The sequence below is a fragment of the Bufo bufo genome, chromosome 3 (assembly GCF_905171765.1).
Source record: "Bufo bufo chromosome 3, aBufBuf1.1, whole genome shotgun sequence".
NCBI classification, from domain to species: Eukaryota; Metazoa; Chordata; class Amphibia; order Anura; family Bufonidae; genus Bufo; species Bufo bufo.
Genome location: NC_053391.1, coordinates 143,612,628 through 143,638,704, shown reverse-complemented (window position 1 = coordinate 143,638,704; position 26,077 = coordinate 143,612,628). Strand labels below are relative to the sequence as shown.

Here is a 26,077-nt window from a genome sequence, read left to right as displayed (position 1 = left end):
AATCCTTTGCATTAAAATGTCCCTTTCCTCTACTTGACAGTGAGGCAATATATTTTGTATATTAACCCATGTATTTATGAGAAACGTACAGTTATTCACCCACTGTACGTTTTTGTATTGAAACATTCCAAAAGGCCATTCATTAATGTTAACATGGCATTTATATAAAATCTATCTGCCGTATTAAAGGGCTGATCCAGGACTATAACAGAACTCCCAGAGTGCACTCTGGGAGGTCTGATATAGCCTTGAATAACCCCTTTAATTGCAGGGGTTATCCACGCTGTTACCGATGGAAAGAAATGATAGGTTTCACGTTCCAAACTACTCACTTCAGAATCATGGTCATAGTTTCTTTTCTGTCCTTCCCTTGAAACGGTAAGGTACCCGTCAGCATCTCAAACTGTGGAAAAAGCACAGAGATAAATCGCTTGTATTGGTAGGACTCAGAAAATGCTTCATGTTGCAGAGAACAAACACCTTCCCTCCTCGATGCATTTGGATTGGACAATTTTAGCCTTTCTTTTCCAAGCCCCAATTGACAGCACACTAAATCCACCCCATGTGCTCGGTTTTAATCGGTAGCTGCTTGCTGTATACTGACTACAGTTATTTTTATATCTTCTGGGAGAGCAAGATAAGGAGGTTCAGGCAGCTAGAACTGAAAGCCACACCAGATACAAAAGACGACTTGTCCACAAAGGGTCACATGAATGAAATAAATGGTGCATGACTATAATTTCTATCTAAGATGTTATAACCTTGAGCTTTAGGATAATAAAAGTAGTAATTTCATTAAGGAAGGGGCACCTATTCAGGCATATGACCCAAATTAACGGACCAGCATAGTTGAAATTACTTCACGGTTAATCAAGATCTAGCTTTTCCTGGAAAGGTTATTGCACTCTAGGTCACATGATGGAAGTGGTGACCTACAGAGCACATAAGACACAGTCACTTATCTATACTGAGATCGAGACCCCGTCTTCTGCTTCAAAGCTCCATAACTCTTCCCACTGGGGGATTCCACATATGCCAGTAGGAATTCAATAATGAATGTACTGGTAAAGACGAGCATACACAGTGGATAGACAGCTCCCTGGCCAGCAGCCATCTCTCCGAACTCCTAAATATACAATTTAAGGCTGATGTCACGCAGTCATCCGTGGTCAATGAAATGCGGTCCATGTGACACCCAAACGCACGAGATGCAGGTCTGTCCTGGAAATGTGCTGGAACACGGGATACGTCACTAACCACATTAACTTTTCTAGTCCTGAAGGAACGGAGCAGCAGAGGGACAGTGGACAGGAGAGTCTTCTTTCTACTCAGGGGCACAGATCCATAGCGTAAGGGTTGGCCCATCTCATAAATTGGTGCAGGTAGATGCACAGAGACTATATCTAGAACGGGGTCTCCAAAGTGAATAAGGGTGCACTGTGCAAATGCCCTAAATTCACTTCTATGGGAGTTACTGAAAATAGCAGAGCGCTGGTTTGGCTATTTCTGGAGCTCCCATTAATGGTTAATGATGATCATCACCTAGCCTGAAACTTCTTAGTGTATTTAAGATGTGTAACAATAACTCATAATTTAATTTCAAATCTCCTGCCCTATGTGACATCAGGTGTTGAAAGACACAAGTATTAAGTTGCTGAGGCCCAGACTATATAGTGCATGGGACCTATTAGTTAGACAAGGACCCATGCATTGTATAGTTGCTCCAGCAACCTCCCAGTGTGCACTGCCGTCTCTCCACACCCAATGTCAGATCAGCATTAGAGGGGACGAATAGACTATGCTTGAGTATTGTGGAGTTGAAATATTATGGCTGATGTTCCTGTTCCCAACTTGGAGCTCTGATTTTTAGATCAGGACTTCACATTTGCATCAAACAATGAAAACCAAGGCTAAATGAGACCGAAAAAGAAATGGTCATATCAGAAAAATGACACTCTACAGCCTATTCTCAATGCATGTATGGTAAGCAGATGGTCGCCACCTGTGTGTATAGGGGGATCTAGGTTAATTTCCCCTCATACTGTTAACGCCATCTGTAAGTACTTTACAGAAGTAGGACACGTGTACTTGAGACATAAAACGTGTAGATCAATTATACTACTGACCCCGTAGCTAATATCCCAAATTAAGCACAATGCTTGGTACGAGAAATACATTACTCTCATGCTGGCCACAGGCATAAGACTGTCGGAGGATCCTGTCTAGATTCGTGACACCTGCTAATCTTATGTCTATAGGGCTTGGTAGACCCTCTGCTAAGGGCTGCAATGGAGGAACTGAGGATCAGACAGGAAGGATGTTTCCTGTCCTAACAGTATGCTTCCTTTGGAGGCATGTAGTGCCAGGGATCTAAGCATTCATCTTGCTGAGGGTCTAAACCACGGGTGCACAACCTGCGGCCCTCAATACTATTCTGTGCGGCCCCCAACCATCTGGTAACAGACATGTATGTCTATGTCTTGTAGCTGCTCACATGTATCCTTCATGTATTTTCCCATTAGATAGGAGTATAACTAGACATGTGTGATATATACTGTATGTTCAATACGCCATAAATATAGTATTTCAATTGGTAATACACCTTTAAGTTTTATTTTCGGCCCTTGGAATTGGTTCAGGCTGATAATGTTGCCCCCAACCAGAAAAGGTTGTGCAGCCCTGATCTAAACTAAAACTTATTTTAAGGGAACTTTCACACTAGCGTTTTTCTTTTCTGGCATAGAGTTACGTCACAGGGGCTCTATACCGGAAAAGAACTGATCAGGCATATCCCCATGCATTCTGAATGGAGAGTAATCCGTTCAGGATGCATCAGGATGTCTTCAGTTCAGTTGTTTTGACTGATCAGGCAAAAGATAAAACCGTAGCATGCTACGGTTTTATCTCCGGCAAAAAAAACTGAAGACTTGCCTGAATGCCGGATCCGTAATTTTTTCCCATAGGAATGTATTAGTGCCGGATCTGGCATTCAGAATACCGGAATGCCGGATTCCGTCCTTCCGGTCTGTGCATGCGCAGACTGAAAAAAAGGTGAAAAAAATAAATGCCGGATGACACCGGAAAGACGGATCCGGCATTTCAATGCATTTTTTCGACTGATCAGGCATTTTTAAGACTGATAAGGATCCTGATCAGTCTTACCAATTCCATCAGTTGGCATACGTTTTGCCTGATCCGGCAGGCAGTTTCGGCGATGGAACTGCTTGCCGGATCTCTCTGCCGCAAGTGTGAAAGTACCCTAAAGAGAATTTTTTTTCCTGCCTTTTAAAACCAGATAGTGACACGTTCTTTTTTTTCAAATCTGATTTTAATTTCCATTTTTTTAATTCTATTACCTGAACATGATTATGGGGGCGGCCATCTTGCCTGAGCTGTTATTAACATCATTTAGAGATATGCTTTACAGCAGCCACCATGGGCCACAGACACAATGGTCTGGAAGGGTGACTTCTATGGCAGAGTTTTCTAGGCACGCTCTGTGCAGAGGTCAGGAGGGAGTAGAGAAGCTGTGATATCAGCTATTGTGAATGGTGGATCCTGTGTTATCTATACAGAGGTGATATCTGTTATTATAATCCTGCCTGTTATAATGAGATGACTACTGAAAAGTGAATTGTGCGGAATATGATGTTTCAACATGTTGTTAGGCTTAGTGGTCAGGGTGAAAACTGCAGGACTTTTTTTTTTTTTTTTTAAATACGGATAATGACAAGGAAAAAAAAATATATATCAATTCTAAAAATAAAAGTATATTAAATATAAAAACTTAATTTAAAGAATATGCCATTTTCTGATGCTACATTTCCCTTTAGGCAGCAACCATTTTTCTGCTACAAGGTCCATGACTTTTGAATGCTTTAAAAAGTGTGTTATAAAATGCTTTATGCTGCCAAAATGAGTGCACAATATGTAAATAAATGCTGTAAAAATACTATAAAGAGAGCATTATGAATAAAAACACCTACCATGAGAACACCAAAAGACCACCAGTCGGCACTCTGTGTATGGCCTCGCCTATTTACAACCTCCGGAGCCATGTATTCTACTGTCCCGCAGAAAGAATATGCTTTCTTCTCATGATCAATAGACTCTTTACTAAGCCCAAAGTCTAACAAGATTTAAAGACACAGATGTAGTTACTATAATGTTTTAGCAGATGCATAAAAGGGCATTTAAATACGTGGAAAAAAAATACAAAACAAAAAAAAAAGCCCTCATTGAATGGCATTCTGCAGGCTGCAGAACAAAAATTATATTTAGCCCAGAAAACATACCATAAAATAAAAAAATAAAAAAAAAATTCCCCTAAGGTGTCCATAGCCTTTAAAGCAGGGATGCCAAACCTGCGGCCTTCCAGCTGTTGCAAAACTACAACTCCCAACATACCCAGACAGCTGTAGGCTGTCCGAGCATGCTGGAAGTTACAGTTCTGTAACAGCTGGAGGACCACAGGTTGGCCATCCCTGCTTTAAAGGATTCAGAGAGTACAGGCACCGGATTTGGCATCCTGCATATTGTCATAGTAGGCTGTTGTAACCTCATGACTTGTTGTGAAGGACTTGTTACATTTATGGTTCTTAAAGGGAACCTGTCACCGGGATTTTGTGTATAGAGCTGAGGACATGGGTTGCTAGATGGCCGCTAGCACATCCGCAATACCCAGTCCCCATAGCTCTGTGTGCTTTTACTGTGTCAAAAAAAACTATTTGATACATATGCAAATTAACCTGAGATGAGTCTTGTCCCTGACTCATCCCAGGCACAGGACTCATCTCAGGTTAATTTGCATATGTATCAAATCTTTTTTTTTTACACAATAAAAGCACACAGAGCTATGGGGACTGGGCATTGCAGATGTGCTAGCGGCCATCTAGCAACCCATGTCCTCAGCTCTTTACACAAAATCACGGTGACAGGTTCCTTTTAATTATCATCTTTAAAATTGCATCAAATCAGATCTTCAATTTTAACCGCTTAACACCACATGTTTTGTACCTTAAAGGGGTTGTGTCATCTAAGACTTTGATGACATATCACTAGCAAATGCCATCAAAGTGCGGGTCTCAAAGGTGGTACCTGCACCCATCTCCAGAAAGGGACGCCGAAAGTGAAAAACAGCACACTGCGCATGCATAACATGCTCTTCATTAATTTCTATAGGAGTTTCGAAAATAGCAGAGGCGCTTGTCTATTTTCGGCAATCCAAAAGAAACAAATGTGCATCTCCTCTTAGCTCACTTCGGGGGTGCCATTCTGGAGACTGGTGTGGGTCCCAGAGGTGGGAACCACACCTATCTTTCATTGGTGGCTTATCCTAGATAAAAGATTAGATAACCCCTTTAAGGAACAATTCATTTTTTTTTTTGTTTTTTCATTGTCACATTTCTAGAAGCATAACTTTATTTTTTCATGAATGTAGCTGTATGAGGGCTTGTGTTTTGTGGGAAGAGTTGTATTTGTCAGTTGTACAATTTTGGGGTAGTTTATTGAGTTATTAATTTAAAAAGAAAACAGTAGTCAAGAATTGCTGGGGTTACTGTGTTCCTCTGTATAAAAAACAAACAAAAACAAAACAAAACAGCAATACAAATTTCAAACTGTCCTTCAAAAAATGTTGCCAGAAAAAAATATAAATATATATAGCTCACAGAATGCGGTAACACAATAATTACTTTTCCATATATCATGTTTTTATTGTCCAAAAGGTACTAAAACCTAACCCCCCCCCCCCCCCCCCCCACCCCAATACTCATTTGGTATAATCATATTTCCACCGGTTAACTTGTTTTTACCGCACAGTCTGGTTTACAAGCCGCTATAAAGGCAGCAATACTAAATAAGCTGCCATAATAAAGCACCCGTTTCCGCCCTCTTTCAAACACCTCAGATGTGGCTATTGACTGCTGGATCTAAGGGGTTAAACAATCAAAGATCAATTTCATTTGGTCTCTGATCAGTGCCTGATGCCAAGGGCTTAGACATTCTACAGTGCGTAAGTACTACCATAAAGAAGGAGTCCCCTGAAAAGGGTCGTTAAGGGTTTAACACACACAAAACCAAAATACTGTAACACTGCACTTTTACCCACCTGTTAACTTGATGTGACCCTCCTCATCCAGCAATATACTAGGGAAAAAAAAAAAACATTTCTGGAATTAGTAAGCTATTGACATTCTACCTACGGTAATTTTATTTTTTCCTAAACACATGCTTGTAAGCCACACACTACACATCTCGCCAGCATACAAGGCAGGGTCTGAATACTGTGCAGTTGTCTTCTTTGTAAGATTGATCACAGGAATCCTGCAAAGCTTAGATGTCAGAGAGCGACTGGATATGACAAAATCAATGCCTTTTAAGTAAAGAATAGCGGCACTGAAAAAAAAGCCTCTCTCAAAGTCTTTATCAAATGCAGCAGCCATATAAAAGCTAATACAAGGATGTGTCAAGTCATATTTAACAAGTACTTACTTTTCTGGCTTAAGGTCCCGATATATTATACCAAGTGTGTGAAGATGGTCTAACGCAAGTGCCAATTCTGCCAGGTAGTATTTCACATCTTCTTCAGTGAACATTACCTACCAGCAGAAATAAATATAGATCTCATCAGCACAATCCATTTATACTGTATGTATCTAGTCTCACTATAAAATCACTGGCTTTTTACCCCGGGGGATCAGAATGCATCGTAATGGGAGCAGTGGAGGATCAGTAATGTGACTATGACCATTATTTGGCTTAGGGCTACTGCCAAGGGTATTATCTATGTGGTCCCCCTGGTCTTCACCCTTTCACCCCTATACAGGCATCTGGTCTCCACTGCAGGGAAACCACCAGGCTGCTACCTCTTGGAGTCAGTGACAGCTGATCTAAATGGACATTGGTGCATGGCAATAAATGGACAGGCAGAATAATAGTCAATGAACCAAGCCGAGGTCAGGGCATGCATTTGTTCCATCCGTCGAGGCAAGCAGTACAGGGTCATTATAATAAACAGGCAGAGGTCACGGCAGGCAGAACAGGAACAATACATTAGTTAGGCAAAGAAGATAAGACCGTAAAGGAGCATCTATACCAGACTACTGTTGGGCCGATTATCGGGAACGAACATTGTATGAAGAATTGCCCACGATAAGCCCATGTAAAGGTGCCGCCAATCACCCGATGAACGAGCAAAATGCTAGTTCATTGGGTGAAATCATTTATGCAGCACATAAAATCATTGTTAAAGGGCAGCAGATTGAGCTGTGAACAGTGATCTGCTGCCCAGAAAGGATTCTGCATGAAGATGAGTGACTGCAGTAGTCATTGGTCATCCTCATACTGTGGAGGCAATTGCGGCATGTAAACACATCTGTTACCACCACATTCCTTCCCGATAATTGGCTGCTCAGTCAGAACATCTAAATGGACCTTATGAAACACTTTTTTTTTTAAGTGTGTAAAAAGCTAAGGAGCCTTATTGCTCAGGCACCCTCCTCACAGGGAAAGGTGCACAACACACCCTGGGAAGGCTAGCCATATGCTGGGGCAGACTAGGAACTACAGGCAGGAAGAGAGAGTCCGCAATTCCAGCGTGGAGTGGACAGGGTGACAACTACTCTGGCGGCAAGCCCACCGGGAAGAAGCAGAGAGATGCTGGAGATCCCAAGCAGATGGAGAGGTGAGCATTCTGGCATCCGAGCTGCTCCTCAATTCTGTTTGACTGTTAGTTGCCCACTGGTTTATGAAACTCCTCCATTATGTGCATCCTGTCCTAGTGAGTCCCTGGTAAGGAACACCATGCAGTTTGGATAGCTACAGTATATTTATTCTGCAGTGGTTGCTACGAGGGAAATATTAACAACCATGAAATTTTTGTACAAAATTATTTATAGTTTTTTTTTTTTTTTTTTTTTTTTTAAAGCAAGAATTCCATTTACACCAGTTTTCCCATTGTGTATAAGGCATACAAAGAAAAGAAAAGAAAAAAAAAAACACTCAAAGGGATGCAAACACTCCAATATTACCTCTTTGGATAAGCGTGTAAACAAATCCCCACCCCTGAGAAAATCCAGAATTAGGTATAGCTTGCCTTCAGTTTGGAAAGCTGAAATGACAGATCAGAATTAACACTTTAGGGGCTGCAAAATGCTTTCTGTAATTGCACACAATCATTTCAGAACTATATCACTAATATTATCTTCACGGGAAGAAGAGTTCACATCTGCATTGTCAAATCCATTTTTCTGTTGTCAAAGAAGCAGAAAAACAGAATTTAAGCTGCTATGGTGTGCGAGGGGCCCCACTGACCAAAAACAGGGGTCTGTTTGGTTAAAAACAAATGTGATGGAATCTACAATGGAGGCCCCTAATGGAAACAGTCAGAATCCATCTACTAAATGTCATATTGCGGGGGTCCGACTGCTGGGACACCCAGCAAACACAAGCATGAGGGGTCCCCGAGCACCCCCTCTGAAGGCAGTGGTGGTGTATATGTATATGGGACATAGAAGTGAATGGAGTGGTGGGCCGACACATTCACTACAGCTCTGTTCAGGGACACCCTGTTCTTGGGATCGCTGGGGGTTTCAGTGAGTGAACCCCCATCGTCTAATATTTATCACCTATCCTGTGAATGGGTGAAACTTTTTGTGGCATATCCCCCTGCCATGCAAAATGGCTACTTGTAAAGGTTTATTAGAGGCCCGGTCCCTGTCGGGTCCCTCTTGGAATGCAAAGGATGACCAGAATGGTTAAGCATTTACTGAAATGAACATGTCAGAAGAGCTGACCGGACCTCTCTAAATAGGACCTACCAACTCTCCTGACATGTCTGTTTTAGCAATTAGCTGCATCCCCCATGAAAGAACGATTCTGGAGCATCTATTCTTATGGCTCTATGTTGTGCCATTCCTCCATTTTTCCTGATAGAAGTCTATACAGTAAATGAATTGTCTGCAGTGAAGGTCCATCTGGGTGTTACCAGTTGTGGGGGTGTCCCTGCATAGTGTGACACTGGCAGCACAGACTAGATAGTGTCAGATTGTGCAGTCACACACTCCCAACTGGTAACACCCAGCTGGACCTTGACTGCAAACTGCTAGCAATTCATTCATAACTTCTAGAAGGACTAATAGGGGAATGGCACAACATAACGTCATAAGAATAGATGCTCGTGAATAACTTTGTAATGTTTTGATATATTTAAGAAAAAAAAAATTGTAGTAAATAAAAAGAGCGACCAAATGTCATCACTAGGAGTTAAAGGGGTTCTCCAACAGCCCCCTCACAGGTAATATACTTACCCGGCGTCGCTCCTGGTGCCCACACCGCCACTGCCGCTTCTTCCTGTACATGGATTAAAACATCCGGAGTTGGGGGGTTGAGTAGCCAATGGCAGGCAGGGATGAGCCTCACTAGCGTCACCCGCGATGCCACTTCCCGGATGTTTTCATCCATGTACAGGGAGAAGCAGCAGAGGTGCGGGGACCAGGAGCGGCACAGGGAACGGGGTAAGTATATTACCTGTGAGGGGCCCGGCACATGGGGGGGCTGTTTGAGAACTTGGATGACCCCTTTAATATGGAGGGTTAATAGTTATTATCAGCTAGAGATAGATATGGATAAAAAATATTATATTTCCCGTAAAAGATTTACAGAATAAATGGAAGATTTAAACGCAATACACAGATAGAGATACTCCAGTATTTTTGCACATACTCTATTATATATAGATCAACAGAGCACTGCCCCCTGCGGTTTCTGTGTATCGAGTTTACATCTTACTGCTCTCCCTTTTTGCGCATATTAAGAATTGACAGACTTTGTAATTGACATATGTATTAATATAGAGAGATATATTTTATATGGGTTTTTGTGAGGGTTGTTTGGTCTATATATGCCAATGGACTCTGATGGTTAGTAATCTGGTGAGCTCATTGTAGGTTGTTTAAATGGAAGATTTGCCTGGAGAATAAGCCCAAGATACAATATAACGTATAAGATAACGGATGATCTTCCTTCTTTTCCTTTTTGCCAGATTTTCTGTTTCCCACTGGGACTATTTTTCTTTTGTTGTATTATGTGATATTGTATTGTCTTTTTTTTCTCATGAATAACTTTGTAAAGTTTTGATATTCTTAATAAAAAAATAAAAGAAGAATAGATGCCCCAGAATAGTTATTACATGGGGAATGCAAGTAGTTACTAAACCAGACATGTCAGGAGAGGTGACAGGTCCTCTTTATGTAAACTACACAAATGGCAAAATGTCTCATATTTTCATATACCAAGCACATCTTTTTGGTTTAATGTGGTGCGTGGCTTTCAGTTTGCAAACAAGCAATAAAATAAACATGTAAATTATATTTTATGCAAAGTACCATCTGCATAAGACCGTAGTTATAAAGATCTGAAGGGAAATAGACGCTGCATCGGTTTCTACTTTCGGCACAGCGTTCACTCAGCACTGAAGTGGCAAACGTGTAAAATCCAAGAAGAGTTCAAAGCCATGACAAGGCGCGAGGCATACAAAGTTTAGTAAAATTATGTTTGCTTTAATAAAAACAGAAAAAAGTAAATCGCAGCCAGAATGAACATGTTCCTGTGGGCTAATAGTCATTTTAACATTTGCATAGAGTGTAAGCGTTAACAAGCAGCAGAGGAATTACGTGAGAGTAAGATGTGACATTCTACCAGCTGGCGCCATTCTATCAGCCGTCAGAAATCTATTACTCACCATAGTGCAATTTGACAATAAACGGATGATTAACTTCCACTAAAATATCACGCTCCATTTTTGTTCTGACACGATCTCGAACTGCAGATTTAAAAAAAAAAGAAAAAAAGATCACTTTAAAGTTTGAAAGCTATCTCCACTATTCCACCCAGAAATCCTCTTCACCCATTGCATGTCGTCTAGTATAGATCATCTTCTGTCTTCTCAGAGGGCGCGCTTTGTGCTCTGGTTGGTCAAATGCCAATTCAATGACAAACCTTCTCCCCCCCCCCCCCTTCCCCGAAACAGATCCCCAAATGTTGTTTATGTGGTGGGAGGAGGGGGGGCAAGTTTATTTAAAAAAAAAAAAAAAAAAAAATTCTTAGGCTACTTTCACACCTGCGTTAGGTGCGGATCCGTCTTGTATCTGCACAGACGGATCCGCACCGACAATGCAAACGCTTGTATCTGTTCAGAACGGATCCGTTTGCATTACCATGAACATTTGCATTTTGTTCATGATAACGCAAACGGATCAGTTTTGACTTACACTGAAAGTCAATGGGAGGCAGATCCGTCCCCATTGACTTACATTGTAAGTCAGGACGGATCCGTTTAGCTCCGCTGCAAGCAGCATTTTGGTTTCCACCTCCAGAGCGGAATGGAGGCTGAACGGAGGCAAACTGATGCATTCTGAGCGGATCCGCATCCATTCAGAATGCATTGCTACTAAACTGATCCGTTTGGGGCCGCTTGTGAGAGCCCTGAAATGGATCTCACAAGCGGACCCAGAAACGCCAGTGTGAAAGTAGCCTTACTGTGAATAATACAATAAAAAAAAGTTTGAGATTCCTCTTGGGATGGACAAAACACTATTGGGGTCATTTATCCAACTGGTGTAAAGTACACCTGGCTTAGTTGTCCATAGCAACCAATCGGATTCCACCTTTCATTTTCCAAAGGAGCTGTCAAAAATGAAAGGTGGAATCTGGTTGCTACGGGCAACTAAGCGAGTTGTAATTTACACCAGTTTGATAAATGACCCCAAATAGGTCTATACTACCCAGATTCAAACAGCAAATCTGACTGTTAGTTGACGATAAATAAGTTCACAGACCTCAATAGAGAACTTGATGTCCTAAAGGGAACCTGTCACCATGAAAATGTAGTGCAACCTGAGGGCAGGAGGGGCTGAGCAGACTGATAGAGTTTTTTTGGGAGAAGATTTAATATACCTTGTATTTTATTCATTGAAATCTCTACTCATTCTGAGCTTGGGTGTCATGTGGGCGGGCTCATCAGTGATTGACCATCACATAGTGTTAGCTGTCAATCACTGGGTGAAAGGTTCCAAATCAATAAATGACAAGTTTAAAGTGGTTGTTCACCCCTGGGGACATTTTCTACAGACGGAAGAGCGTGCCTGGAACCAGGCTGGTAGTCATACTTACCCGATTCCTCGCTGCTGGGTTCTGGCTCTGCCCGTGTCAACATCCTGTTTCATGCTGGTCACGTCACGGCTGCAGCCAAAGACTGGCTGCAGCAGTGACAGGTTACCCATTCGCAGCGTCACTGTGGGGATCAGGTAAGTATGATTATCAATGTGAGTCTGGCCATGCTGGGTGGTCTGTAGCAAACGTCCACAAGGGGTGAACAAAACCTTTAATTGAATCTTTTCCCACAAGACTATAAATTAATCTGGTCAGCTCCTTCTGCGCTAATATAGCAGATCATAAATGCAAACTACAACACTGGTATGAATACAGGATTACAATCTCTAATTTACATGTTTGGCCAAGTCAACCAATCACAAATATTCCTTACCATGCAAGAAGAAACTAATTTTTAGCTTTTTCTCTGAACCATCTTTACTATGCTGCAATTTCTGACCTCTGTATCTACACTCAGTCCATTACAGTTGGCCAGGCCACATAGCACACTTCCTTTATTGACAATTCATTAGCATTCATGGGTGAAACTTCCAGTATTGCTTCAAGGGCTGATAAATCGGAAATTGTGCACACGTAACATCAGTACAGCACAAGAGTCAGCTTCCAGACAATGCTCGGCACATAATCGTTTCAGAAAAACGCTCTTCTGCAACGAGCAAGCGAGGCCCTTTTAAAATGGTCAGATTTTCTGTCCGCTAACGAGTGCCGATCAACCATACAGTATCGGTGCTCATTAAAGAGGACTTGTCACCACAAATTGCAGTGCAAACTGCAGGTGGCATGTTACAGAAGATGAGGAGCTGAGCAGATTGATTCAGTATAACAAGTATTTTATACATTTAGATCTCTGCTTTTTCTAACTTAAAGAACTCCCATTAAAATGTTTATTCTCTGACTTGTTAGAAAGGTACATCATGCAAAATCTTCTTACCAGTGTCTGTATTTGTGAGTTATCACCTCCCTTCTGATCCTCAGCAGTCATGTAACCAGCACTCTGCCTCTCCAAATAACACAGCATCTTATGTGTGGACAGAAAGTCAGTTTCTCTATGTATTTCTATGGGAGCCTCAATGTCAGTCTCATAGAAATGACTAAAGAAGTAACAGACTTCCTGTCCTGTGTCAGTTGGAGATCAGAGTGCTGGTCACATGACACAGCTGAGGCGCACAAGTGAGGTTATAACTCACAAATACAGTCATTAGTATGAAAATTACCTTCACCACTGATTACATCATATTCCCATCTAACATGACAGAGAATAAACATTTTTGTGGAAGTGCTTCTTTAAAGGACCACTAAACCCTGAAAAAATCTGCCCTCGCCTCTTTCTGAGATTACTTGCAGTCAGACAAGTCCCTCATTGCTCCTATATATGTAGGTTGATCTCCAGCATACCTCACATTCTCCCCAGCTCTCCAAAGCTTCTGAAAGGCAAATCTGTACAGATGTGAAGGGAGAAATGAATCACTGCTAAACTGGTTAACTCAGCTATTCAGCTGTATGTACTATGACTGGTGCTATGTATGTACTACAGCAGGTAGACTGTTACCATATCTATTTTGTACTATTACTAACTAGGAGATTCCTTCCAACAAAATAGCCACTCTCGCCGTGTAGACAAAATTTAACCAGACTAAACCCAGCTCCTCCTCCTATACTTCCTGGTTCACGTACACTAGCATCAGAGGGAGAGGGATAGAAGACATGGCTGCAGCCCAAGAGAACAATGCACTGATTTTCTATTGTATTTTGCAGAGTCCGCAACTGTGATATCTGACAAAAAAAGCCCAAATAAAGACAGATAAGGATGTTTTGCTGGCTGATCGGGAGCATGCCTACACACGGCAATGGTCCAAACATTTGTCCCAGGCCATCGGTCCTTGAAAAAAAGTGTTCACACGCCTGTGCAATATTTTAGAGACTTCCCTCAAAACGTCACACAGCAGGTTACTCAAGCGCTCCACTCCTGCAGCGTCTCTACGTGGACTTCCACTCCATGACACAGACTAAGCTAAATTTACCACTGGACTTTGATACTTCCCCATGGGTGACTAACAATACTTTGTGAACTGTCATTTATTGTAAGCTTGCACATATACAGTATAAAGACAAAGAGCGTTCTGCACCGACGTGATGAGTTTGCAGTGTGGTTTATCTGCTTCTTGATAAAATACTTGATTTACACTCAGTTGTGATGGCTGCTTTCCTTTAAATGCAATACTGTTTAGAATATTTTGCCCATGAATCATATTAGAGAATTAGATATTTGGAGACCATCCTGGAGATGACGACAGACATGTGAGGATCCACCCAGAGACATATCACATAAAAACACCCCATACAGCAACCAAATTACTACACGTTATATTTTCCAGCATGACTGGAGACCATTCTGGATTCTGTTCACATAGTTAACAGTTCGCTCTATATTACGGCTTCTCAAACTGTGAGGTGTCCCCTCTAGATGTTGATGTGGTTCAGCTGACGTAGCAGTTCTGGTAGAAATCATATACTGACTTTGTCACATTGGTTAAGCAACGTAACTGCTTTTGTGCCGATTTTAATGTTATACTGTGTCCAAGAGACAGACAACCCGGTGGAAGAAGTTTGAGAAGGCTTGGCGAATCCAGAGGGAAACATTATGGAGATGATGAAGGCCCCTCTACCAAGTGGTAAGGTTAGTTGTACACCAAGAAGAGAAAAGAACAATCTAAGAAGCTATGTAACATTGAAAATAGATGGAGGTCAGCAAATATTCTCTAGTATTGGGAGGAATATATACAATCCTCCTCCCAATATAAGTAGATCTCTGGCTCATTCATTGTGTGTATGAACGTATTTATGTGCATGCCATATATACTACATAACCGCATCACATACTGTATGGCAGATTAGGAGGATACCCGTTAGGTAAAGTAAACACCTGGGTTTAGGCTTCGGGTCCAATTGCTCCAACCGTTTCATATATAATAATCCGTGGTAATGTGATTACAGAGTGGTTCTAAGCATTTTGGCTAAATGAAACCATAATTGCAGGAGTCCACAGAAACACATCCGTCAAACTTTGGGACTGAAACATGAGATTTCCTTTCATTTACCTTTAAGTGTGGCTTTTTTTAATACTTTCATTGCATATAGTTGCCCAGCATCGGCTTCTGAGATTTTTCGCACAAGAAATACCTGGATTAAAAGATATGATACTCTGGTTATTAAAAGTCAACAGAAAAGTGCATGGATTTAGCTTCTAATATTACAGCGGTCCTTAGGCTTATTTTATTTGCTGAAGCCTACACTCTTTTTTTTTGCAGGCAAATGGTCCATTTCAGTCATGCTTCTTCTGGAGGCACGTACAAGGAGCCAAACCTGATAGGTCACAAATTCACTTTAATATATTTCCTTGAGTTGCATAACCAAAGCTCATTTCATTTCTTACAGAGGCAAAGGTCAATTTGTTCTGTGCGTGCCTGCAGGAAATATACCGCCAACAGATGACGCCCTGAACTACTCACTTAAGGGCTCTTTCACACTTGCGTTATTGTCTTCCGGCATAGAGTTCCGTCGTCGGGACTCTATGCCGGAAGAATACTGATCAGGATTATCCTAATGCATTCTGAATGGAGAGTAATCCGTTCAGGATGCATCAGGATGTCTTCAGTTCCGGTACGGAACGTTTTTTGGCCGGAGAAAATACCGCAGCATGCTGCGCTTTTTGCTCCGGCCAAAAATCCTGAAGACTTGCCGCAAGGCCGGATCCGGGATCAATGCCCATTGAAAGGCATTGATCCGGATCCGGCCTTAAGCTAAACGTCGTTTCGGCGCATTGCCGGACCCGACGTTTAGCTTTTTCTGAATAGTTACCATGGCTACCGGGACGCTAAAGTCCTGACAGCCATGGTAAGTGTAGTGGGGAGTGGGGGAGCAGCATACTTACCGTCCGTGCGGCTCCCCGGGCGCTCCAGAGTGACGTCAGGGCGCCCCAAGCGCATGGATCACGTGATCACATGGATCACGTCATCCATGCGCATGGGGCGCTCTGACGTCATTCTGGAGCGCCCGGGGAGCCGCACGGACTGTAAGTATACCGCTCCCCCGCTCCCCGCTCCTACTATGGCAACCAGGACTTTAATAGCGTCCTGGGTGCCATAGTAACACTGAAAGCATTTGGAAGACGGATCCGTCTTCAAATGCTTTCAGTACACTTGCGTTGTTACGGATCCGGCAGGCACCTCCGGCAACGGAAGTGCATGCCGGATCCCAACAACGCAAGTGTGAAAGAGGCCTTAAAGTGGATCTATCATCTAAAAAAAAAATAAAAAAAAATAAATAAACAAACATTTCATGTTAACGTTACATGTCAGAAGTTTTGATCAGGGGGTATGGGTGCTGAGCCCCCCCCCCCCCCAACATCACTCAAAAAGAAGGGAAAGAAGCGCTCCGCCTAGTGCGGTTCCCTTTTGTTTCTGATCGGTTTTCCTCGTAGATTATTTTTTTTTTTAAATGACAGATATACTTTAAGTTGTTCCCACAAACCCTAACTACGGTATATGACCTATTAGGACAAAAGGATGTAACAGAGGTGGTTCCGCTTGGGGCCCCCACTAGCAGTCACAGCAGAGAAGAGATACAGTATGGATTTCAGCGGATGATGGGTACGGGTGCTGCCACACGTTCAGGTTTTTGATGCAGTTTTTGAAGTGAAAATGAGTGGATTGCAAAACGTGGGGACGTATTATCGGCCCTTAAAGGGAACCTGTCACCTGGATTTTGGGTATAGAGCTGAGGACATGGGTTGCTAGATGGCCGCTAGCACATCCGCAATACCCAGTCCCCATAGCTCTGTGTGCTTTTATTGTGTCAAAAAACCGATTTGATACATATGCAAATCACCTGAGATGAGTCCTGTCCCTGACTCATCTCAGGTTAATTTGCATATGTGTCAAATCGTTTTTTTTAACACAATAAAAGCACACAGAGCTATGGGGACTGGGTATTGCGGATGTGCTAGTGGCCATCTAGCAACCCATGTCCTCAGCTCTATACCCAAAATTCCAGCGACAGGTTCCCTTTAATGCTCTCTCTCCTGTTTTGATCCATATCTAATTTTGGCTTCAAAAAGTGCTGCCTCGCGTTCAGCCTTTATGATGCAGCTTTTGAAGCCAGAATTAATAGGCTGTTTATCTGAACTGTAAATTATGCATGGCTGAACAATGGATCACACACGGATAGCATCCATGGACTGTCCGTGGCTTCTACAGACCCAATGAACAGAAATGTGAATTCACTCTGCAAACCTGTAGTGCACGTGTCGTCCTCCTGCAGACCCATGGGTCTGCGAAAAACACGGACGTCTGAGTACACATGTGGAGAACACGGACACAAATGATGAACTTGTGGTGAATAAGCCCTTACAGTTTATATACTTCCCCGCAGAAGGACACAAAAACAGGTCAATGCTTATTTGTCATATGTAAAGCCATACACATCCAGTAGCTGTCGGCCGAACGATCTCTCGATGAATGGTTTTAACTAGGTGTGGTTCTAGTTTACTCTCCTAAACAAGGGCCGCACCTTGAATCCGCACAGAGGTGCCACCTTCAGATATAGTATTCTCTGCACAGGAATAACATGTACAGAAATCACCCATACCAGTGTGCCCAGTGCAGAAAAATGCTCAGTAACAATCACATGGCAGCGCCCATAAAGCATCACATGTGTATCTTCAGAGGTCCTGAATTGGTCTCTACATTCCTGCTTATGTCAAGGGCAAACGTGCCAGGAAGCTGCACATGGCTCGAGTGATCCCGAGTTCATAATCTACATCTCATTTATAAACTACGGATGGCTAATACTAGTTGTCTGGGGTAAGAAAACCCGTAGGAACCCATCTCTACTTTCTTCTCACTAGTCCATCAGCTTGTAGTACAGATTTTATGCAGAAAATATTCCACACAAGGTACCTCCTATATACACTGCCTAATAGTAACATTTCGTTTTAAAGCAGACGTATAGCAATGTCACACTTACCTTTCCGAAAGAGCCTTGTCCAAGTACCTTGAGCAGCTCAAACTGAGAGGGGTCAGCTTTCTCATGTCCTTCCTTAACATGGTGAGTAATTGCAATTTCATTTATACTTCCTTCATCCTAAGGATAAAAATCAGAAGAACGCAGATTCAGCAAAAAACAAACAAACATAGCATATCTAGTCTGTGTACTGTGCGAACGATCTTGAAATACTAGCATTCATCCAAATCATCAAAAAACATGAATACAGTTGTGCAATAATCTGTCAAGTCATATTCTAAGGGTCCATTCAGACCTCCGTAGTGCATTGCGGATCCGCAATACACCCGGCCGGCACCCCCATAGAACTGCCTATTCTTGTCTGCAATTTTTTCCGGAGCCGCGGACAGGACGATCGGGGGCGAGCACCGGAAATGAGGATGCGGAGAGCACATGGTGTGCTCTCCGCATCCATTCCGTCCCCATAGAGAATGAATGGGTCCGCACCCGTTCCGCAATTTGCGGAACGGATGCAGACCCATTATACAGACGTGTGAATGGAGCCCTACATCAACTGCACACTGGGCCGTCAAATTGCTAAAGCCTCATTCACACATCCGTGTGATTGCTTAAATCCGTGAAATGGTGGTCAGTGATGCATCCGTGAAGGATCAGTGTGTGGTCCGCTTTGCTGTCCGTGTGTCATCCATGCTTCACTGACACTGCAAAGCAGAAAAATAATTTTCAAATCATCTCTTCCTGTTGATCTATAAAACACGGATGGCATCTGTGGTATTCACAGCCCAATAGACGGGCGTGATGGATCCGTGAACACAGACAAAATAGAGCATGCATCCGTGCTAAAAACATGGACCCACGGACCGTGGTAAAAAACTGATCAGTGAATACACACATTAAAATTAATGTAGAGACCACGTACAGCACACGTCCGTGGAATACAGACATGTGAATGAGGCTTAAAGGGTTTTTTCCATCTCAGACAATGGGGGCATATTGCTAGGATATGCCCCCCATTGCCTGATAGGTGCAGGTCTCAGGGGTAGGAGCCCCGAAAGTCACACTGCGCATGCACAGCCGCCCTTCATTAATTTCCATGGGTCCGCCGAAAATAGCCGAGCACTACTATGGGGAGAGCACTTGGTGGTGGTCTCCGGCCATCACCTTCCCCACTCCGTTCTCAGTGTAGGTGCGGGTCCCAGAGGTGGTCCTAGCAATATGCCCCCATTGTCTCAGATAGGAATACCCCTTTAAGGCAACTTTTTTGACGTCCAGCTGGTATGGTGAATGGGTCCCATTAAATAAGCCTCGTTCACATTTCACATTTTCCACAGACAGCACACATAACCTTTGATTTGAATGTGTTTGTTCATACACCAGTGGTTTTCCACTAACTGTAGGCCACTGGAAAAATCACTGAGATTACTATGGTCCATGATGGCATCAGTGTTCATTGGTAGAAGATGCTCAGGAAAATAATTTTCAGCCGAGCAGTGTCCGTGGAATATGGACGACACACGGAGTACAAAAATGGAAACAGAAACCAAGCGCAAATTCTTCACGAGCATCTTCACGGGTGACACAAACGGACACAGATATATAAATGAGGCCTTAGAATTTGGACCCGTGCATAATAGCAGCATGCAGATGTGTATCTCCACGGGCATTGTCAGACTGGCCAGGAAAGTATGCCTTGACCAGCCCTTTAAGCTTTGTAATACTGACTGAGGCCCCGGTAACTAATCCGATACCAGTACAAGGGCACATGGCAGCTATTCCGCCATTGCAGGTCTGGAAATGAACGCTGTATTCCAGGTGGTTTCATTGGCAGTATGGAGGCTTTTCTTTCATGAAGCACAAAAGAATTTAGTATGTGGTCACTTTCTATTACTAAAGCATTTCCTGCTGAAAAATACGCACAGTGGCTCTAGGAAATGCAATGCTTCTCTGGGAGCGAGTGGTAGCGGCGCAAGCGGCGTCATTCCAATTACTGCACCGCCACTTACGCGCATAAGAGTGTCAGAATGATTTCACAAAACTGGTCTCACTTTCAATGGCAAATTACACCGCCTGTCACCTGGGAAGACTAACATTGAGAATGCTCACACTAACCGGCTGTAATAGTGGCAGTGATGTGTATGCAGGTAGACATTGATGAAGATGGTGACCTCCATCCACATGATGTCCTTGTGATAACAATGTACATGACAGAAACCAGGACCGGAAACGTCATGATATCCTTGCGGGGGAGCAGCTGCGGGCTGATGGCCTGAGACACCAAGCAGTGTCGGCAATCTTCTCATTCTGCATGCTCATTACAGGGCCTTCTATACACCCTGCACTTAGTGGATCCCAAGGTAATTGAAATTATTGATCCACTGACTAAGCTGGGTATTTTCTAAGACGTACTGGGGACACACTCCCTTCCCCCCTGACCAACAGCAGAAAGCCATATTCCAAAGATGAATGTAAATAAATGAAATCAGACACCATACAGTACGTGGCAATCTCTTTCTAACAAAGCTAGAACCAGCCCTGTACCTCACATGGATCCAGAGATCTCCCCATTCATTTCTCCAATGACTTCAAGCTGACAGCTCAAGGGGCATTTCCGGAACTAAGCATGGAGTCCACCTCGGCTAGGTGGACAGAGAGATGAGGAAGAGAACAGACAGCAGGTGACGCTATACAGATACATTTTATTAAAGACTAAATTTGCAGTCACAAAATTATTCAGATCCAGATGCTGGTTTTGGTGGGAGAACCCTTTGAAAGACGACCTATCAGCAATCTTTTTTGAATCTGTTTCAGTAAATAAATACAAACACAGTAAAGTGATAAATATCACAAAAAATGGAAAAGAAAAATGGGTGCCCGCCTCCAGGGAGACAGAATCCAAGTCCTCATCAAACGACAACAAGCATGAAGGCAGCACTCCAGAATAAATTCAGGTTTTTAGTCACCCAGTGCCAGTAATGCTTCAGCACTGCGCCAACCAATGTTTTTAATACTGGGATGGGGGTGGGGGGCGCACTGTGCCACCAATGAAGAGAAATCTCTCATTAATTCATATACAGGAGGCGGGAGCTGGCTGCAGAATCACATATCCGGCTCCCGACCTCTATGAGTGGTAGCTGTGATCCGCGGCACCTAAGGGGTTAACTACCGCAGATCGCAGCTACCGCTCATAGAGGTCGGGAGCCGGCTATGTGATTCTGCAGCCAGCTCCCGCCTCCTGTATATGAATGATTGAGAGACTTATCTTCATTGGTGGCGCAGCGGCCACAGCCCCTCCCCTCCTCTTGTCCTCCTTCCTCTCACTGGCTGCAGCGGCAGCAGCGGCACAGGGGGAGGAGACACTGCTTCATTCTCCCATGTGCTGCTGAGGGAACACGGAGAGCGCTGAGAGCAGCGCGATCCGTGTTCCCCATACGTTATCGGTATATATCGGCAAAATAGATGCCGATAACTGTCAAAATCCTGAATATCGGCTGATAATATCGGTAAAACCGATAATCGGTCGATCCCTAGATGAAACCAAAGTAGAACTTTTTGGTAAAAACTCAACTCGTCGTGTTTGGAGGAGAAAGACAGGAGGGTAGCACGGAAGCACTGAAAAACTATAAGGAAAAAAACAGAACATGTAAAAAACAAATAAAAGCGGCCAAACTAGAGACCGAGAGATTAATTGCCAAACAGAGTAAAACTAACCCTAAAATGTTCTTCAATTATATAAATGTTAAAAAGTATAAATCTGAAGGTGTCGGCCCTTTAAAGAGTAATGAGGGGGGAGTCGCAGAGAGCGACGAGGAGAAAGCAAAGCTGTTAAATATTTTTTTCTCCAATGTATTCACTGAGGAAAATAAACTGTCAGATGAAATGCTGAATGCTGAAATAAATTCCCCATTAAAAGTGTCCTGTCTGACCCAGGAAGAAGTACAACAGCGACTTAAAAAGATCAAAATAGACAAATCGCCAGGACCGGATGGCATACACCCCCGTATCCTAAGGGAATTAAGTAATGTCATAGCCAGACCCTTATTTCTGATATTTGCGGACTCTGTACTGACAGGGAATGTCCCACAGGATTGGCGCATGGCAAATGTGGTGCCAATATTCAAAAAGGGTCCAAAAACAGAGCCTGGAAACTATAGGCCGGTAAGTTTAACATCTGTTGTGGGTAAACTGTTTGAAGGTTTTCTGAGAGATGCTATGTTAGAGCATCTTATGGGAAATAAGCAAATAACGCCATATCAGCATGGCTTCGTGAGGGATCGGTCATGTCAAACTAATTTAATCAGTTTCTATGAGGAGGTAAGTACTAGACTTGACAGCGGCGAATCAATGGATGTCGTGTATCTGGACTTCTCCAAAGCATTTGACACTGTACCTCATAAAAGGTTAGTATATAAAATGAGAATGCTCGGACTCGGAGAAAACGTCTGTAAGTGGGTAAGTAACTGGCTGAGTGATAGAAAACAGAGGGTGGTTATTAACGGTACACACTCAGATTGGGTCACTGTCACTAGTGGAGTACCTCAGGGGTCAGTATTGGGCCCTATTCTCTTCAATATATTTATTAATGATCTTGTAGAAGGCTTGCATAGTAAAATATCAATTTTCGCAGATGACACTAAACTGTGTAAAGTAATTAACACTGAAGAGGACAGTATACTACTACAGAGGGATCTGGATAGATTGGAGGCTTGGGCAGATAAGTGGCAGATGAGGTTTAACACTGAGAAATGTAAAGTTATGCACATGGGAAGGAATAATGCAAGTCACCCGTACATACTAAATGGTAAAACACTCGGTAACACTGACATGGAAAAGGATCTAGGAATTTTAATAAACAGCAAACTAAGCTGCAAAAAACAGTGTCAGGCAGCGGCTGCCAAGGCCAATAAGATAATGGGTTGCATCAAAAGGGGCATAGATGCCCGTGATGAGAACATATTCCTACTACTTTACAAATCACTGGTCAGACCACACATGGAGTACTGTGTACAGTTCTGGGCTCCTGTAAACAAGGCAGACATAGCAGAGCTGGAGAGGGTCCAGAGGAGGGCAACTAAAGTAATAACTGGAATGGGGCAACTACAGTACCCTGAAAGATTATCAAAATTAGGGTTATTCACGTTAGAAAAAAGACGACTGAGGGGAGATCTAATTACTATGTATAAATATATCAGGGGGCAGTACAGAGATCTATCCCATCATCTATTTATCCCCAGGACTGTGACTGTGACGAGGGGACATCCTCTGCGTCTGGAGGAAAGAAGGTTTGTACACAAACATAGAAAAGGGTTCTTTACGGTAAGAGCAGTGAGACTATGGAACTCTCTGCCTGAGGAGGTGGTGATGGTGAGTACAATAAAGGAATTCAAGAGGGGCCTGGATGTGTTTCTGGAGTGTAATAATATTACAGGCTATAGCTACTAGAGAGGGGTCGTTGATCCAGGGAGTTATTCTGATTGCCTGATTGGAGTCGGGAAGGAATTTTTTATTCCCCTAAAGTGAGGAAAATTGGCTTCTACCTCACAGGGTTTTTTTTTGCCTTCCTCTGGATCAACTTGTAGGATGACAGGCCGAACTGGATGGACAAATGTCTTTTTTCGGCCTTATGTACTATGTTACTACTATGTTACTATGAGTTGCATCCAAAGAACACCATACGGTACCTACTGTGAAGCATGGGGGTGGAAACAATATGCTTTGGGGCTGTTTTTCTGCACAAGGACCAGGACGACTGATCCGTGTAAAGGAAAGAATGAATGGGGCCATGTATCGTGAGATTTTGAGTGAAAACCTCCTCCTATCAGCAAGGGCATTGAAGATGAAACGTGGCTGGGTCTTTCAGCATGACAATGATCCCAAACACACCGCCCGGGCCTCCAAGGAGTGGCTTCGTAAGAAGCATTTCAAGGTCCTGGGGTGGCCTAGCCAGTCTCCAGATTTCAACCCCATAGAAAACCTTTGGAGGGAGTTGAAAGTCTGTGTTGCCATGGACAGCCCCAAAACATCACTGCTCTAGAGGAGATCTGCATGGAGAAATGGGCCAAAATACCAGCAACACTGGGTGAAAACCTTGTGAAGACTTAGGCCTCATGCACACGACCGTTGTGTGCGTCCGTTCCGTCATTTTTCACAGTTTAGCGGAGGTCCTATTCATTTCTATGGAGCTGTGGAAAAAAAAAACTGATAGTCCTCCGTTTTTTCTCCACGTCCGTGATCCGTGATTCCTGTCAGTCAAAAAAATATAACCTGTCCTATTCTTGTCAGTGGAAAACGGAGGATGGACCCATTCAAGTCAATGGGTCCGTCAAAAAACAAATGGATGCACAACTGGTATGTCATTCGTGTCCGTTTTTTTCTACAAGACCTTGGTGCAATAAAATTACACTCTTCATTAACCTTCCTTTTTTTTTCCCCGTCAGACAAAGACACAAGGAAACACAACTGAAGCAAAATCGGACACTGACCACTGAAGCCAAATCACTGACAGTGAAAAAACACTGTCGTGTACATGAGTCCTTACAGAAAACGTTTGACCCCTGTCATTGCCAACAAAGGGTATATAACAAAGTATTGAGAGGAACTTTTGTTATTGACCAAATACTTATTTTCCACCATAATTTGCAAATGTGACCGTGATTTTCATTTTTTTTTTCTTCTCATTCCGTCTCTCATAGTTGAAGTGTACCCATGATGAAAATTACAGGCCTCTCATCTTTTTAAGTGGGAGAACTTGCACAATTGGTGGCTGACCAAATACTTTTTTGCCCCACTGTAACAATACATGCAGGGGAAGAACAAAGTCGTCCGAGGGTAGGCGAGTGTCTGCACCACTCCGCATTATGAGAATTGTATAACCGTTTATAATTTCCTTCTAAACGTATGGCGTTACAACACACCATCTGCCAACAGAAGGAAAGAAAAAAATAATAATTGCAAAAAGCGTCTGCTGGGTGTTAGAATCTGCTAACCGGGCCAGTTTCCATGTAGCCTGCATGTCGGTAAACACACAGGAGCAGCATGGCTCTACCGAGCCCTGAACGCTCCCAAAGACGCAGCTTTGCTTTCCATCACTTCAGTGCAGCTTTTGATTATTTTTCTTCCCTGACGATTTTAATGGGCTGTGCAGAAATTTCAGCAATCGCTGGTCTATGGTCACGGTGTCTTGCCCCATATTCTCGTTGGCATGGGGTTGTTCCCACACTGGGACAGCCCTCTTGATTAAATGAAACATGGAAACCCTGCAGAGCGACGCTGGCACAAAAACGCAGATTACAGAAAGGATCAAAATCCAACCTAAAAAATGATATCTACTGTGACTTCCGCCACAAACCTTTTTCTGGCAACTGCCATATGTTGAGATCTGCACACTGATAGATGTGCTGCTAATATTTCATACGCTGCAATTAGCAATGTGATTGCCAACCGTATTTCCTCCACCATGCCAGAATGTTTTATTCATCCTTAAAGCAAGCCTTTTACAGTTCGAGTCACTAGATGCCCATTCATTTTACAATACGCCTGATTACTCAGCCCACGTTACTATGCATGGAAGCATTGTGCTCAGATTTTACTCTCACACGACCCCCATGGTGGGCGACGTCTCTCAGCATCTTCCACTGTTCACAAACCTATAACAAATTCTGCCGAACAAGCGGCTATACCCCACTTTAAAGTACCTTTTTGAGGATTTTATCAATTTTCTCTTCAATCATGTGTATATATTCCACAAGTTCTGTTCACAAGTTAGGCTACTTTCACACCTGCGTTAGGTGCGGATCCGTCTGGTATCTGCACAGACGGATCCGCACCTATTAATGCAAACGCTTAGATCCGTTCACATTACCATGAACAAAAAAAAATTTTTTTTTTT

General features: G+C 43.0%; 1 protein-coding gene across 1 annotated transcript in view; it reads right to left on the bottom strand.

The window, feature by feature from the left end:
- Positions 1-26,077, bottom strand: part of RPS6KA3 (ribosomal protein S6 kinase A3) — a 143,757-nt gene that overhangs the window by 22,431 nt on the left and 95,249 nt on the right. Inside the window, exons 3-10 of the mRNA XM_040423665.1 lie at positions 18,196-18,312; positions 15,270-15,351; positions 10,742-10,822; positions 8,031-8,110; positions 6,493-6,599; positions 6,110-6,147; positions 3,987-4,129; positions 333-403 (exon numbers count right to left, since the gene is read on the bottom strand). Of these exons, the coding sequence (XP_040279599.1) occupies positions 333-403; positions 3,987-4,129; positions 6,110-6,147; positions 6,493-6,599; positions 8,031-8,110; positions 10,742-10,822; positions 15,270-15,351; positions 18,196-18,312 (719 nt within the window). The remainder of the gene's footprint in view (positions 1-332; positions 404-3,986; positions 4,130-6,109; positions 6,148-6,492; positions 6,600-8,030; positions 8,111-10,741; positions 10,823-15,269; positions 15,352-18,195; positions 18,313-26,077) is intronic.